At 29.0% G+C, this 15,517-nt stretch overlaps 2 protein-coding genes across 2 annotated transcripts in view; one reads left to right on the top strand and one right to left on the bottom strand.

Annotated features, from left to right (window-relative positions):
• LOC107436692 (sucrase-isomaltase, intestinal) overlaps window positions 1-15,517 on the bottom strand; it is a 103,051-nt gene that overhangs the window by 59,075 nt on the left and 28,459 nt on the right. The window lies entirely within an intron of this gene.
• Window positions 7,349-15,517, top strand: part of LOC107436691 (uncharacterized) — a 60,862-nt gene continuing 52,693 nt past the window's right edge. The window contains exon 1 of the mRNA XM_016048491.4: window positions 7,349-7,699. Coding sequence (XP_015903977.1) covers window positions 7,633-7,699 — 67 coding nt within the window. The 5' untranslated portion in view covers window positions 7,349-7,632. The remainder of the gene's footprint in view (window positions 7,700-15,517) is intronic.

Below are 15,517 nucleotides of genomic sequence, written 5' to 3'. Positions count from 1 at the left end.
ATCCTGTTGGTAAACACCATCCCCCGCAGGAAAAACTGTTGCCATGAATGGGTGAACCTGGTCTGCAACTATGTTCAAGTAGCTTACAGACGTCAGGGATTGTTCTATGAGGATTATGGGTCCTAATGTGCCCCATGAAAACATTGTTCCTGGGCGAGAAACCATGAAAACCTGGGCGAGCCCATTGTTATAGATGGAGAGTGGTCATAATGTAATGGCTCTTCGGTGTACGTCGCCTTATGCCGGTTTTAAAATAAATATTAATATTCTACAAAAGAACAGGAGGAATATTTTATTTACAGTTCTAAGATATCTTTATGAAAGATAGCTCTCAAAGTTCGCTTCCCCCCCCCCCTCTTAGATTTCTTATATTAAATTTTAGTGGCGCACGGTCGAATAGATTCATTGAAGGAAAAAAAAAATCCCATGTAACCCCAATCATTCCTAGAGTCAGATTCTAAGAAAGGTATTTTTAAAATTAGACTGGTACTATTCAATATTTTCTAAGTAGATTTAGAATGGGGAAAGTTTCTTGTTTCGTATAAGCGACGAGGCTTCGTCCGCAGCTTGCTTTGTTCACCAACCCCAATGAGTGCTTCTTATTCCTCATTGTTTACCTTTTTTTTCCCCTTTAATGTCAATGTTTTGGACAAAAACGAGGAACAGTTTTTTATTAAAATACACAATGATTATAATTTTATGCAAACCCATTTTGTTATCCTTTGAAGCAGAATTTTTATTAAACTTATTTTTCCCAATTTTGAATTCACTTAAATCAAAATATCTTAATATTATGTTTAGAATTTCGATTATTTATGGTTATGAAATACAACATGAAACACCTGCGTCTTTATTTCAGCTCTAAAAGTAAAATCTTCACTATATTCTTAGAAAATAATAAATTAGAAGAGATAAGCAGTTTTACGTATCTTGGAAGTAACTGTTAAAGAAAAATTTAGCGTATCCCTAAAATTTGTAATGCAGAAATCCTTAGAAAAGCAAGGAAGAAACCGATTGATCTGGAAATTAAAAATCGTAGATGGAAATTAATCGGTCATGTTCTACGTAAACCTGAAAAATTTAAAGTACAAATTTTTGATTGGAACCCTCAGGGCAATAGAAAAAAAAAGAAGACCTAAAAATACTTGGACGATTGTAAACAATAGGAAAGAAATGTAGAGAGGCAAAATATCTGGATACAAATAGAGTGAGATGGAAAGCTGTGATAGAAGCCATATATATGAGCCATATATATATGTTCGAGACATTTCAGCATTGTAAGTAGCAGAAGTATTATTATTTCCCTCTAAATTATATTTATATAATTGTTTGATACTTGTCATTATTTAATTTAAAAATGGTCAAAAGTTTATGATTTAATAAACTAATGAAAAGAAAATTATTTTAAACCTTGTGAATTTAAATGACAAATTTCAAAATTCGAGGAAAATCAATCAAATAGTCCCATATCAGTTTACTGAATTCATAATAAAGTAAACAGCATCATATTAAACCACATCATTATTCGGTTTATAGTGAATTATAAATCTGCTAGACAGATCTGCCAGATGGAACTATCCTCCTTAACATCCAGAATCTTTTATTTTAAACCGACAAGAGCTAGGAAACAGGCTCAGAAATAGATGAGTTGATTGTATTAATACAGATTTCTAAGAACATAAAGTAAACAATTTGAAAACCCTAGCATGGAAGAGGGAAGAACTGAAACAAATCTTGAAAAGGCCTTAGCCCACAAAGGACTGTCGAATCAATAAAGAAGAGGAAAAAGAGAAGAAGTTTCTGAGTAATAAAATTTAAAAAGAAAGTCTTTTTAAATTTATAATTTTCAAGAACTACTCGACCAAGCCCGTTTAAAATTCGCATTTGTCATTCAAAATTTCACAGTTTAGAATTATTTAAGTCTTTGCGTTCTTTACAATTCAAATATTTTCTTTTGAAAATTAAATTAAGTAATAAATAACTATAAAAATTATATTTTGCGTGGAGGTATCATCGATTAAGAAATTTTATATTTATGAGCAAAAGTTCTTTGATCAGTTTAAATAATTTCCAAGTTATGGCGAAATAAAAAAAAATTGAAAATAACATTAAGGCACTCAACTTCCTACCTCTCTCTTGCCCATACTTTAGGGACCATGATTTCCAGATTCTCATATTTTGATGGTCAAGAATCAGAATCCGTTGCAAAAAAGGTATGTTTATTCAGAAAAAGAAAGTTTTTGTGTTTGATTTCGCAACTTAGAAATTTCTCATCACAAATTCATTGTTAGAAGTAAGAATCCCATCTTTGGATTAATAGTTATTAAAGTGTTTCAATTTTTTTTTTTTTTGTATCATCACAGACTTCATCATCTCTGTGGAAGATCAACATTGCTTTAACCCCACCAACATTAATGATTAGCTTCTTCTTACGACAAAATCAATTTGCATCTTCTTACTTCATCACTACAGTACATCAGCATATCAAAATAATCAAATATCATATTTCAGTTAACAAGGCAACTTCAAATTGCCATAGATGTCTCTTTTTTATACTTTTGTATAAACTTAATCTGATTATAAACTAAACATATGCAGTGAAACCTCCAAGGAAAATCACCTCTGTGTAGCGACCTCCTCTATTTACGACCAATTTTTGGGAGGAACGAAATTTTTTCCACTGATTTTATGTTGAAGGAAATCTTTAAGAGAGACCATCAAAATATCTCCCAGCAACTGAGTGGACCCCCGCATCAAATGCGGAAAAGGTTTAAGGAAACACGAAAAAAATATTAACAAAATTAGTTGATTTAAATGTATTCAAAATCTTTGTGAGTATAGCTCTAATTTAGAGAGCTCTTTTTGTGACTATCCCTGAAAGATATCTCCAAACTCATGCAACCGTCAATGCACTAAAGACGATGTTATCAATGATTAATTTTTAGAGCTAAAAGTTAAATTTAAAAAAAAAAAAAATAAAAAAACTTATTTTATGAAAAGCTAAGAATCTCAAACAAACCTCTTCTCATTTTTTAAAGCTAACTAATCCGTATGGTATAAAATTAATTACAACCTTAAACAAAAAACGCAATTAATTATTTATTTAAAATGGTTCTATCATTCATAATTGGTAAATTTATTTTTATACATAATTACATCAATAGGGATCATTTTAATTGACGCTAAATTTTATTCATCGATCCGGTTTTCATAACGCCAACACAAGTGGCATTTACGCATAAAGAAAATGACACAGGATAAAATTAAAATCTCTGGCGAAAAATCAATTCGATAACATTTTGAAGTCAATTTGGGTAACCTTTAAGAATGACCAACCTCCATTCACTCCAATTTTACTGTTGAACAGAGAGTGGCCACTTCCGAGAAGTTTCTCTATAATCATTCTTATTTTATAATATATATTCTGAACTACATTTAAAATTGATAATGAAAGTATAACGTGTGTATGGCATAACTTCTGCTAAAAACACTCGCCAAAGGTAGTGCCGATAACGTCTTCAATTTTCATGTAATTTATTAAGATATTTAGTGCAGGTTATTGATATAGTTTCGATTCAGATAAGTAAAAAATATTTTTTTAAAAATTATTTGTTAACGAGTTGGTGGTGTGTTTAACGAAAAATGCTAAGTAACAAGATTAATTATTTAATTTATCAAAAACTATTAACGAAATAATATTTTTTTATGGGAATTAGAAATATATCAGGATTGTAGTACATGTTTTTAAAAGATTGTTTAAATCGGGTAATAAAATGTTCCCGCACTTTTATCTTTTATGCAAATCTCAATTCTATCTCGGCAACATCTTCTTGATATGATTTTTTCTAGCTTAGAAATAACAAATTAGCATTTTGTAAGTATAACTTATTTTTAATTTTATTGGATGTACTTGTTTCAAATAATGAAAAAAGTACCTGTTAAAAGTCATGTGCTTAACAATGAATTTTTATAAATACATAAGGATTGAGTGTTATACCTCGGGACGCTTCCACATCTTATTTTTCAGTTTTAACAATCATAGTCAGCTTCACAATCCACAGTGGGCCAGTATCCAAGGCTTCACGGCCTGTTATGATGAAAAAAGTACCTGTTAAAAGTTATGTGTTTAACAATGAATTTTTAAAAATACATGAAGATTGAGTGTTATACCTCGGGACGCTTCCACATCTTATTTTTTAGTTTTGACAATCATAGCCAGCTTCACAATCCACAGTGGGCCAGTATCCAAGGTTTCGTGGCCAAAATTAGTATTTCCATAAAATTTGTTTCAAAATTTGGGGGGTTTTATGTACACGTAAATTGAATTCATAGTTGAAATTTTGAAACACGCTAAAAATTCCCAAAAAAGCACAATGGCGACGGAAATATGGCGAGCAAAAATAAAAATAATAACATAGTACGTTTAAATAATTAAATATTGCAAGGAAAATATAATAATTTTCGTAATTTTATATTAAAAATGAAAAGTAAATTATATTTCCGAAGTAATATTACAAAATAACGCGAAAACATGAAGAAAAAACATAATTTTTGTTTTTCGGTATACAGTCGAACCTCGCTAACTCGAACCTCGATTTCACGAATTTTTCGATATCTCAAAGAAAGAGAAATTCCCTACAAATTTCCTATACACTCAATGTTAAAAAAAACTTGATTCCACGAATTTTTTTTTTCTAATCCCTCTATAACTTGAATTTTTTTTCTCCATAAATAGTGTAGATTTTTTTTTCTAAAATTGAAAAAATATTCCAAAAAAATAAAAAATTTAAGAATGGCTGACAAGGCATGGAATGATGTGTCTTCCTTTACGGTAATGAATGGCTTCAAGAAGTCTGGATTCATTAAAGATCACAAAAGTAGTGATACAATCAATATCGTTAATTCTGCTGAAAACTACACCGAAAATGATTGGAGCAGATTGACCGGTCTTATGAAGCTTGATGACATGGAATTTCATGACTTTGTAAACGTAGATGATGCAGTAACAGTGATGCAGTCAGTGGGATTACAATGATATCATCGCTGAAACGAAAGTTCCTTGTGAACTATCAGAAGAAGAGGATGAGGAAATCGAAGATTTACCGCTCAATGTTACTAACAAACAAGCACTTTCTGCAGTGAACACTGTAAGGAGATTTATTGAGAGGCAGCCGAATATGTCAGAGGAGATATTTAAAGTTATAGTCCACTTAGAAAGTGTTATAGACAAACTTACTTACACATCTCTAAAGCAAACAACAATTGAAAAGTGTAAAAGGTGTAAAAAGTGTTTTTAGAATAAATATGAAATAGTAAATAAGGTGTGTAAAGAGCATTTTTCTTTATTCGACCATCGATAACATGCGATTTTCGATAATTCGAATTTTCGATGTCTCGAATTTTTTCTCCTCTCCCTTCAAGTTCGAGATATCGAGGTTTGACTGTATTTAGTCCACCTTTGCAATACGGGTAAAATGGGCGAGTTTTTTCGAAAGAATAAACATCAAAGAAGACAACAAAAAAAAAGTTTAGCTAATTACCTCGTGGAACTTTTTGGAACTAAGTTTCGAAAGTCATTCAAACATTGTAAAATGTCAAATTATAAAATATAAATTATAAGTTTGTCAAGATTAATAACTAATCCAACAAATTGAAAAATTTTACTATAATTTCAGACTAATTACTCTGATAAAAATGTAACAGTAAGGTGAAATTCCTATATATATTTCTGAAATAAAAAGTTAAAAGTTACATCTAAAAAAAAAAAAAAATTAGCATATTTTTCATTACATTGTTCTCTCGTCGGTTCAAAAAGTAAATTATAATGTTTAGAATGATTATGAATACTTAATTTGGGCTATATTAAAACTGTCTATGCATATTTTAGTTGAAAATTTAATTTTTGACTTTTGGCCAAAGTTCATGGTCTTCTGGCCTACAGTGCAATCTAATGACAGGCTTTGACTGCACATACGTTTTGCTCGATGGGATAAATTTAAATATTTTTTTTATTTTCTTATTTCATTTTTAAGGCACTGAATTAAAATTTTAAAAACTGCTGATATATTATTCAAGGAATGGAATTTCTCATTTTAAACCTAATATATTAGAACAGTCAAAATAAAATTCCGATAAATGGAGAGAACATGAGTATACACGAAAAATAATTTATTATTGCCCTTATTACAACAAAAATAGTAAATATTAATACCACATTTACCAGAAATCATATTCCCGCTTTGCAATTGCAAGTATACACTTTCAAGGGCAGAAGGAAAGAGATCGAACTTTTTATTAATGTTTTTAACAATTTAAGAAACTTTACTAAGAGTTATTTACACAATTTTTTTTTCTTTATGGAACAAATAATCCAGCAGTTTTAGAAAAAAAAATAAGAAAATATATTCTTCAAAGGGGCATGTCATATACAAAGCTCGCTGATTCCTCATTCATAATACGGAAATTAAAATGAATATTACAAATATTAAATTACTACATTCAACTATATACTTATAGAATATAGCATATCCTCTGTTTAAAAGAATACTTTACTTTGTAGAAAAAGTTACTTATTAAAACATATTTGTAAAGGTGCTTATTTCTAGACATAGCTACGTTGTATTTTTAAAAATGTAGCTGATAGATAAGAAAGACTTTCAAATTTGTAACTAGCATAACAAATATGTTAAAATTAGTGAAAAATACATAGACAAAAAATCCTCTGTTGCATTAAATGGCATAATGATTGAAGATTTTGTATTACTATAAATTTCTGAACCAGGAACGGATTATCCCTTTCAATTCAAAATATTTCATAAATATTAAATATAGTTTTTACTCATCTTCGGAATAAAGTAAAAAAATTCGGCAAGCTTGTATTTTACTACTTCCAAAAAAATATTTGTTAATCTATTTAATAATTTACGTTGTGATAGAAATTACTTAGACAAAGAAAAGAAATATAGATTAATAAAGTCTTCGAGTAGAAGCTTTTCCTCTCCTTGTCTTAAAAAAAAAAAAAGATAATAAGACATAGGATGGAATTTTAAAAAATAAATAAATAAAAAATTAAAAGGAGTTAAAAACAAGGAGTTAAATTCTTTTTTCTGAGTTAAAACGATAAAATAAGTCTTCAAGACACAATTTTTATTAGATACACGCGAACAGTTTCAAATTATGTAACATTTAACAATATTTATATTTTCAATAAGTCTTTATCACTTCATTGTTTCAGTTAATTATTTATTGTTGACCTATGGGCTGTACCTCATCTTTCTCATCACCATGGCTACCAGATGTTCAACTCACTGCCAATGGATGCTTTGGAAAAGAGGAGGAGATAGCAAGAAAACAAGTTTTGAGATGCCGGCTCTGGAATCACAACCACGTGGATTATCGTCTGCGTCGCATATGTGATTTTACTCTCAGCCGCAGACGATCAAATTTCATAAATATTTATATTGTGTTTGTTCGAAACTCTATTTGAATTTATTTTTATTGTAACACTTGCGGCGAAAAGAAATATATTTTAATTGCGTATAGTATTAAATTATTTTGTCTATCTCCGAAAAAAGGATATTTTTCACGAAAAATATATATATATCGATCAAATTTATCGAGTGATAGAGCAATATGACTTTAAGAAACATGCTGCACATACCATTTGTTTTTGTGGCAATTTTTTCTTCCTTTTCAATGGGTAAGTTTCTTTTCATCGTTTTATAGTTAATTTGTTTATTATAGTTTCCTAGAAATTGTAAATATCACTATCCATGCATATTAAAATGCTTATTCACCTATATCAGTCACTAGCACAAATGGGAATCATACTATGAGAGTGAATACAAATTGGGACTGTTCCTTGCGATACATTGTCTAAAATTAACTAAGTTTTGGTTTTTATTTAAAAGAAATAAAATTTTTTCCGCAGAGGTGTTTAGAAAAGTGTGGTTTCTCGGGTTTACCCTTCGATTTGAAAAAAATTGAAGAGGCATAAAGAAAATCGAGTTAGTTTAAATTTTTTTTAAAAATTGCATTGGAAATAAATATATTTATAAAATTCCTAAATCTATATTTATAACTCATCTTTGGTAAATGTGTATGGAAATTCTATTGTAAAAAATTTATTATTTCCAACAAAATATACTTTAATTTTTCTCAGAATATGTAAGTATTTTCATATTAAATTAATTTCATATTAAATTAATTTTAAAATCATTGTTTTCTCTGTATTATATTTTTCTTTAACCAATCATTTAGTAAATATTTCTTTTTAAGAATTCAATTGTTTTATAAAAATAATTATATTGGATTTAATGTTTTTGTGATCAGATGGATGTTTGGGGACGTTGCTTCCTTTACCTTATCTCTGTAATTCATTGGTTTTAATCACTCCATGTTAAAATTAATTACTAAAGTAAAGGCTAGAAATTTCACTGGTATAGAAATCGCAAAATAATTATCAAAAAGTGTAAAATCTCTAGCATTATTTCATTTTTAAATATTTTTTAGTTTACTTTATTTTAAAATTGAATTGAGTTGCTCAATTAGAATTTTTTTTCTTCTAATCAGCAACAGCGATGGAAAATGAAGAGTATCATTACATTCATAATATAATAAATTTATGAATAAATATATATAAATATATGTTATGATGGAATGTCTAATTTAAGAAATCAATTTAAATCGAATCAAAAGACTTTAGAAAATACTTATTATAGCTAAATTTCTATGTTATTTTGAATTCGAATCATCTGTTGTTGTTTTTTCATAATCAAGAAAAATTATTGATATTGTTATCTATTAAAAACTGTATTAATAAGAATATATGTATATATTTTGCTGTTAAGGGAAAATATATAGCTTATAAATTAAGTTTTAAATAATTTAATAATAAAAAACAATTATTAATTGTTTACTGAAAATATAATTTCGATCAATTGGATTGAGCGTAATATCGAGCTTTGAAAATTCTATTCAGAAGATATTTGATTATTTAGTATTTGACTACCGAAATATTTGCTATGCGCAGGAATTATAAGATAAAACAAAATAAACCAGGAAAAAGTCGTCATTGAACATGTTTTAACAAGTTCATATATCTGGCAACACTCAAGTATCAACTCTTTCGTCACATTAACCTCTACCTCTTTTTTCTCGTTTAATCCTTTCACCTCAAACTCGTGGAGAAATTACATCATACCGGTGAAATTACTCCTCTGATCTAAATATCACAACCTTGCGTCATATAAATTACCACTTACGATTAACATTGCAAATATGGTTATGAGTCATAATTTTATTATGATTATGAATCAATTATATAATTTGTCAATGAATTTGCAACGTATTAAATGTTGGGAATTTTGAATGTCACGTTTCTATAATATTTTTTTATAATTAATTTAATTATTCAACTGGAAAGTATTAATTTAATTGATCTGTGCATTTATCGATAGTCTTCCTTTATTGTTGGATTAAACAAATAATTCATGCATATTTCAGCACTTTGAATAGTTTTATATAATACATTGTGGTGCATGCTTATATATAACATTTTATGAATTATTTTTTAATTCAAGCGCTTTTTAATACTAAGTTTTATTGTTGACATAAATAAAATTAATGTCGCGAAATTTTCATATAGTATACTCCTTTTTTTCGAGGACCAAATATTCAAGCTGTTTTATATTTTTTATTTGATTTATAAAGTTAGAAAATATTGAAGTAAATAAATTAGAATCAAATATAGCATTGCAAATGTGTTAAGTTTCATAAATTTTTTTCTTTGTTGTACATTTACTTGAGTATTTCCCGACTTTTTCTCTCGATTAGAATAGAATGTATTCATGCTGATGAATTAAATACCTTATTAATTGTTAGCGGAAATGGGTTTCTGTATGTCTCCCTCCCCTAACCATTCGTCTGGTGCAGTGGTGGGGGGACTATGGTTGATTTAATCGTCAAATTAGGTACCCACAACGATCAAGCTTCTACAGCAATATTTATATTTTATGTTATTGGGTAAAACAGGTAAAAAAGCGACTCCTTCAGTTATAAAAGATACGCTATTCTTGTCTCTGTTAACATTACTAAAAATAATTGTTTAGATGCAGATCTTTACCAGAAAAAAATAATTTGGTCCCACTAAATTTTATTATAAGCGGAATATTCCATTATCAATGCCGTTTAGCTTGATCAACTATATTTCTGAAAAATAGAAAAAAATATACCGTTTCGTACATCGTGAGAAATTCTAGATCAAACTATTGTAAAAAGTACCAGAACTCAGGTTGCCGGCACTTTTTACAGTAAAATTCACTTTTACCTGAACATGTTATGGAACAAAAATCTGATATACTGTAACTTTTACTGTTATAATTACCGAAAAAATCACTGAATAACTCTAATTAAATAAATTTTATTTTAAAAAGTATAGTATAATATTTTATGGTGAAATACGGTTAAATGGATTTTACAGATGATGCATCCAAAATGCCGGCACTTTTTTCCGTAATTTGAACCGAAATTTTTTACAGTAATCTTATACTGAAGAAACACCCATTATTTTATACATTTTCTTACAAATAGATTGATTTTTTAAAAATAAAAAAAAATTCTATTATTAAAAATTTGTTCGAGTGTGTATAATGAAGAGAGCATTATATTGTGAACTAAGTTCGTCAATTTTATGAATGGAAATAATGACTTGAGAGAAACATTTTCAGTACAGTCTTGTTACATATGTACATACAAAATGTTTTAAATCATAAAAGAATAAGGATTTGTAAAGTATTTTTATTTATTACAACCTTTGTTAACTCATAATTTTTATGAAACCGAAGCTTTGCGCAATCAGCCATAACGCTGGTTGCGAAAAATATACTAGTTTTGCGAAGACCATAGCGCTTTATAAATTGGAGAATTTCATCCCACTTAAAAAATTATATTTTAAAATTGTTTTTTCTGCTTTTATGCCCTTACAAAGCGAATGTAAAAATGTTATTAAATTAACTCTCGCTTTTTTTTTTAAAGATTTTAATTGAAAAAACATCAGAAATTTTAAAAGATTATCAGATTTTTAGATTATCAGTGAAAAATCATCAGAAATTTAAAAATTTTGATATAATTAACCTTTCAAAAAATTTTATGGCATATAAATATTTTATAATTTGAGTCAAGTGCATTTTATTTTATTACCAAAATGCAAAAAGTACACTACAAAAATATCTTACAATATGCAAAATATTTTAAAAATTAAAATTAATTATTTCTTAAGTAATAACTAAAATTTAATTGATTACATTTTTTCAAAAAACAGAAAAAACAGCATTTTATTGCATTTATGAGTTTCTTTTCTTTTAAGGTAAGCATTTCTTACATTTTAATTTTATAAAAATTATATATTTTTGGCCATTATTTAAAGCTCGGGGTGCAGTTAAAAACGACGAATAAAAAAAACAAGCGAAAAAAAGCGATGCTTTATTATATTTATTCCATCTGAAATCAGATATTAAAAACCAATAGGAGGAAACAAATTTTTTCACAAATACTATTACAACTGCCAATAGAAGGTTGGAAGTTAATCCAATATTTCTTTCCTTCATTTAATCTACTTCTTGAATGGGCTGATATTTATGAATGAAAGAAGAAAAAAAATCTACAAAATACGACGAATCCATTCAAGGCAGGACTTGAACTCGATAAGGACCAACAAAGAAGCTATTTCAGTATGGTACTTGAAATCTTATCTGTTGTATATGTATTTTTTTTCTCTCGTTTTTTTCACGACGGCTTTGTGAATTATGTGTTTTTCTTTAGTGTTATCAAAGGACCGGAATCCAAGTTCTGGGAAATTTTTGATGTGACCGAATGTTGAAGCGCGTCCTAGCTATCTCATTCAATGATAACAATTTGAGTGACTTTATTGAAAATTCTCATTGGAAGGAAAATTGAGGAATTTCTTTATGAGGATATAAATGTCTTGGTCTTTGTTTATGAGTCCACAAAGTTCCGAGCAGAATTTTTTAATCTAAATTTTTTTTCTAATCATTGAGTTTAATCTATATCCAAGCTTAGTTTCGACTCTTTCTTCTGACTAGTTAGATTATCTTCATAGCAGTAGCTCAGATTTCAGACCTTTTCATATCCAGCTTGTTAAGCTTTAAATTTGATCAGGTAGGATGATTCAATGCTGTTTAAAATGCTTTTATTTACTTTTATTAGGCATATTGTTACTTTTATTAGGCATGTGTTTTTCTTTAGTGTTATCAAAGGACCGGAATCCAAGTTCTGGGAAATTTTTGATGTGACCGAATGTTGAAGCGCGTCCTAGCTATCTCATTCAATGATAACAATTTGAGTGACTTTATTGAAAATTCAAATTGGGAGGAAAATTGAGGAATTTCTTTATGAGGATATAAATGTCTTGGTCTTTGTTTATGAGTCCACAAAAGTCCGAGCAGAATTTTTTAATAAATTTTTTTTCTTCTAATCGTTGAGTTTAAGCAATATCCAAGCTTAGTTCCAAGTCTTTCTTCTGGCTAGTTAGATTATCTTTATTGCAGTAGCTAAGATTTTAGACCTTTCATATCCAGCTTGTTAAGCTTTAAATTTGATCAGGTAGGATGATTCAATGCTGTTTAAAATGCTTTTATTTACTTTTACTAGGCATATCAAGTTAATTTTTCAAGCGATTATCATTGTTTGTTTCATTAAGATTTAATATTTATTTAAGTATACGCCTGTTTTTCACAAAATTATAAAAACTGGACTTATTTCTGTCTTAAGGTTTTTCAATTAAAATTATTCGTAACAATAATTAATTTATAAAAAGTTCGATGAATAGACTGTATGGGCATAGTTACACATAAATTAGAAATTATCTATAAATTATTTTTACCTTATATACGGAGTGTATTTGAATTATTTATAATTGATAACTAGGTTAATTATAAACTGATACTGTCAACACCATATCATATTAATATACCAATTGTAATATCAGGTTAGAAAGTAACAGCATTATTATTATAACTGATTATTAAATTAATTATTTCCCAATATCATCAACACCATATATCATACTCCAATTATAATATGAGGTTGAGAAATAATCAAAGACAGTTGTGCTGACTAAACAGTTTCGATGCTTTGTACCAGCATTATCATCAGGTAAACTGACTATTAAGTTTATATGCCAAAACCATCAACTCCATATATTGTACTTCCATTATAATATCGGGTTCGAAAATAACAACAAAGACAGTTGTGCTGACTAAATAGTATCGATGCTATGGGCAAGCATTATCATCAGCATCATATTATATCATACTCCAATTCTATCAGGTTAATAATAGAATCAGGTTAAAAAGCAACAGCAAAGACAGTGGTTCTAACTAAACAATCTCGATGCTATGCACAAGCATTATCATCAGTATAACTGATAACTAAGTTTATTTTATGACAATACCATCAATGCTGCATCATATCATACTTCCATTATAATATCAGGTTATAAAGTTACAGCAAAGACAGTCGTGCTGACTGGACAGATTGATGCTGTAGACAAGCATCACCTTTATCAAATTGTAAAATTTTCTAGTATTTTCAGTGGTGATAGCAGTGTTTTCACTACAGCGCGAGAACGTTAGAATCTCACATATTTTTTTCTAAAAAAAAATTATAAACACGAGAATAAAAAATTATAAACACGAGAAGTTCGTGCACTCTATTAATCAATTTCAAAATGCGCGAATTTTGGAAAAAATTTTGTCTTTTTGAATAAAATCCGTTTCACTTTTCTTCCTTGATCTTTCATTATTTTGAACATCGGTCCTTGTTATCTAGCTTCCCTATTTACCAGTATTGTTCAGAACCGGTGCGAACCTAAGGTGCGAACAGCAGAACACCACCCCCCTGCCGAACCACGGAACCCCTTTCAGAACACATTTCTCTGCAACCACGTGTTCACCGTAGGTAAGGTTTCTTCATGTAAGACGTTTACATTTTTTGTGTATGAATCTAAGATGGACAAATACCTTGTTAAGGCGACATCTTGTACTCCGTAGCGGACAAATGAAAATGAAACAAATGTCGGTAGAAACGGTCAAAACGNTGCAACCACGTGTTCACCGTAGGTAAGGTTTCTTCATGTAAGACGTTTACATTTTTTGTGCATGAATCTAAGATGGACAAATACTTTGTTAAGGCGACATCTTGTACTCCGTAGCGGATAAATGAAAATGAAACAAAAAACGGTCAAAACGAAACAAATACGGATATTTTTCAGCCAAATAAATATAATAGCTGATGAAAAAGTAGATATAGAACATTTTCCATATGATGATGCAACAAAAATAATCAATTAGAAGATGTTAAAAATGTATTATAATTGAAGAAATAATTTTATTCCAAGTCTATTCGTGTTTTTTTAATTTTTAGAAATCTCACTCAACTTTTTGAAATCTCACCCTGTTTTTGAGAAATTCTCTCCCATTTTTTTTCTGTAATGAAAACACTGTAGTGTCTATTGCTTTCACCTATAATTTTCAGTGTTTCTTTGCTATATTATTTGTTATTGGAATAAAAAAATAACTCGGAGCCAAATAAATTGAAAACAAAATTCAGATAAAAGATTTTTTTTCCACTTAAAGGCAATTTATTTCGGTTTCCAATTTTCAAGAATTCAACAGTAGTATACAGAATCGGATGTTGAAGAAGTTATTTGTGAAAAAGACAAAGGAAATAATCAAATTTATATTGCATGTGAGGACCCATGGCAACTGTGGATCGTAAACTGTGTCTCGGTGGGGGAGGTGAGCGGAATTGCTTTACCACAAATTCCTTATAATCGCAAACCTTAAGAACATAATTGTTTTCCCACACTATGTAAGTGAAAGGAAGTGGAGAAAAAAGTTCTTTGTTGGAAAAAAGTACAGCACAACCAAAAACGCTTCTTTTTTTCTCTACGCTCCATGGAACACCGAATCGCGGATTCGATTCAACGATTTCGCTTCTCGGCTGGACATTGTTTTTGTGATTATTTTCTTGCTTTATTTTAGTTCTTAAGATGAGATATGTGGAACATCACTAGATCCTAATCGCCGGAGATCAAGACTGGAAATCTTTTGTCCGGTCCGTGTTTTCTGGCTGGTTGGTCTTGTAATTACGTTCGATATGGAGGTGGAAGGGTAGGGTTTTTTTTTACAGTGAATTTATGGAATCGATTTTCGAAATCACTCACTGTTAAGCCTACTCAATCAATCAGGATTTTAATGCAAGTTCTTTTCCCCCAAGTTTTTTGAGTTAATGTTGAAAGAAACAAAGGCATTTTTGAAGCGTATTTCCTATTCTGAATCAAACATCTAGCTGTAATAGTCATCATTAAATGTTAAAAAACACCCCTTTTTTAAAAATAAGAACGTATTTTTCTCAATAAAATATCAGTACAACATGATACTTTTGCTATAAGCATGATAAAAAATTTTGTTTTTAATATATATATATATATATATAT

This window comes from Parasteatoda tepidariorum, chromosome 1 (assembly GCF_043381705.1).
Source record: "Parasteatoda tepidariorum isolate YZ-2023 chromosome 1, CAS_Ptep_4.0, whole genome shotgun sequence".
Taxonomy (NCBI): Eukaryota; Metazoa; Arthropoda; class Arachnida; order Araneae; family Theridiidae; genus Parasteatoda; species Parasteatoda tepidariorum.
The sequence above is the reverse complement of the archived record's forward strand: the minus strand, read 5'-3'. Positions and strand labels throughout refer to the sequence as shown.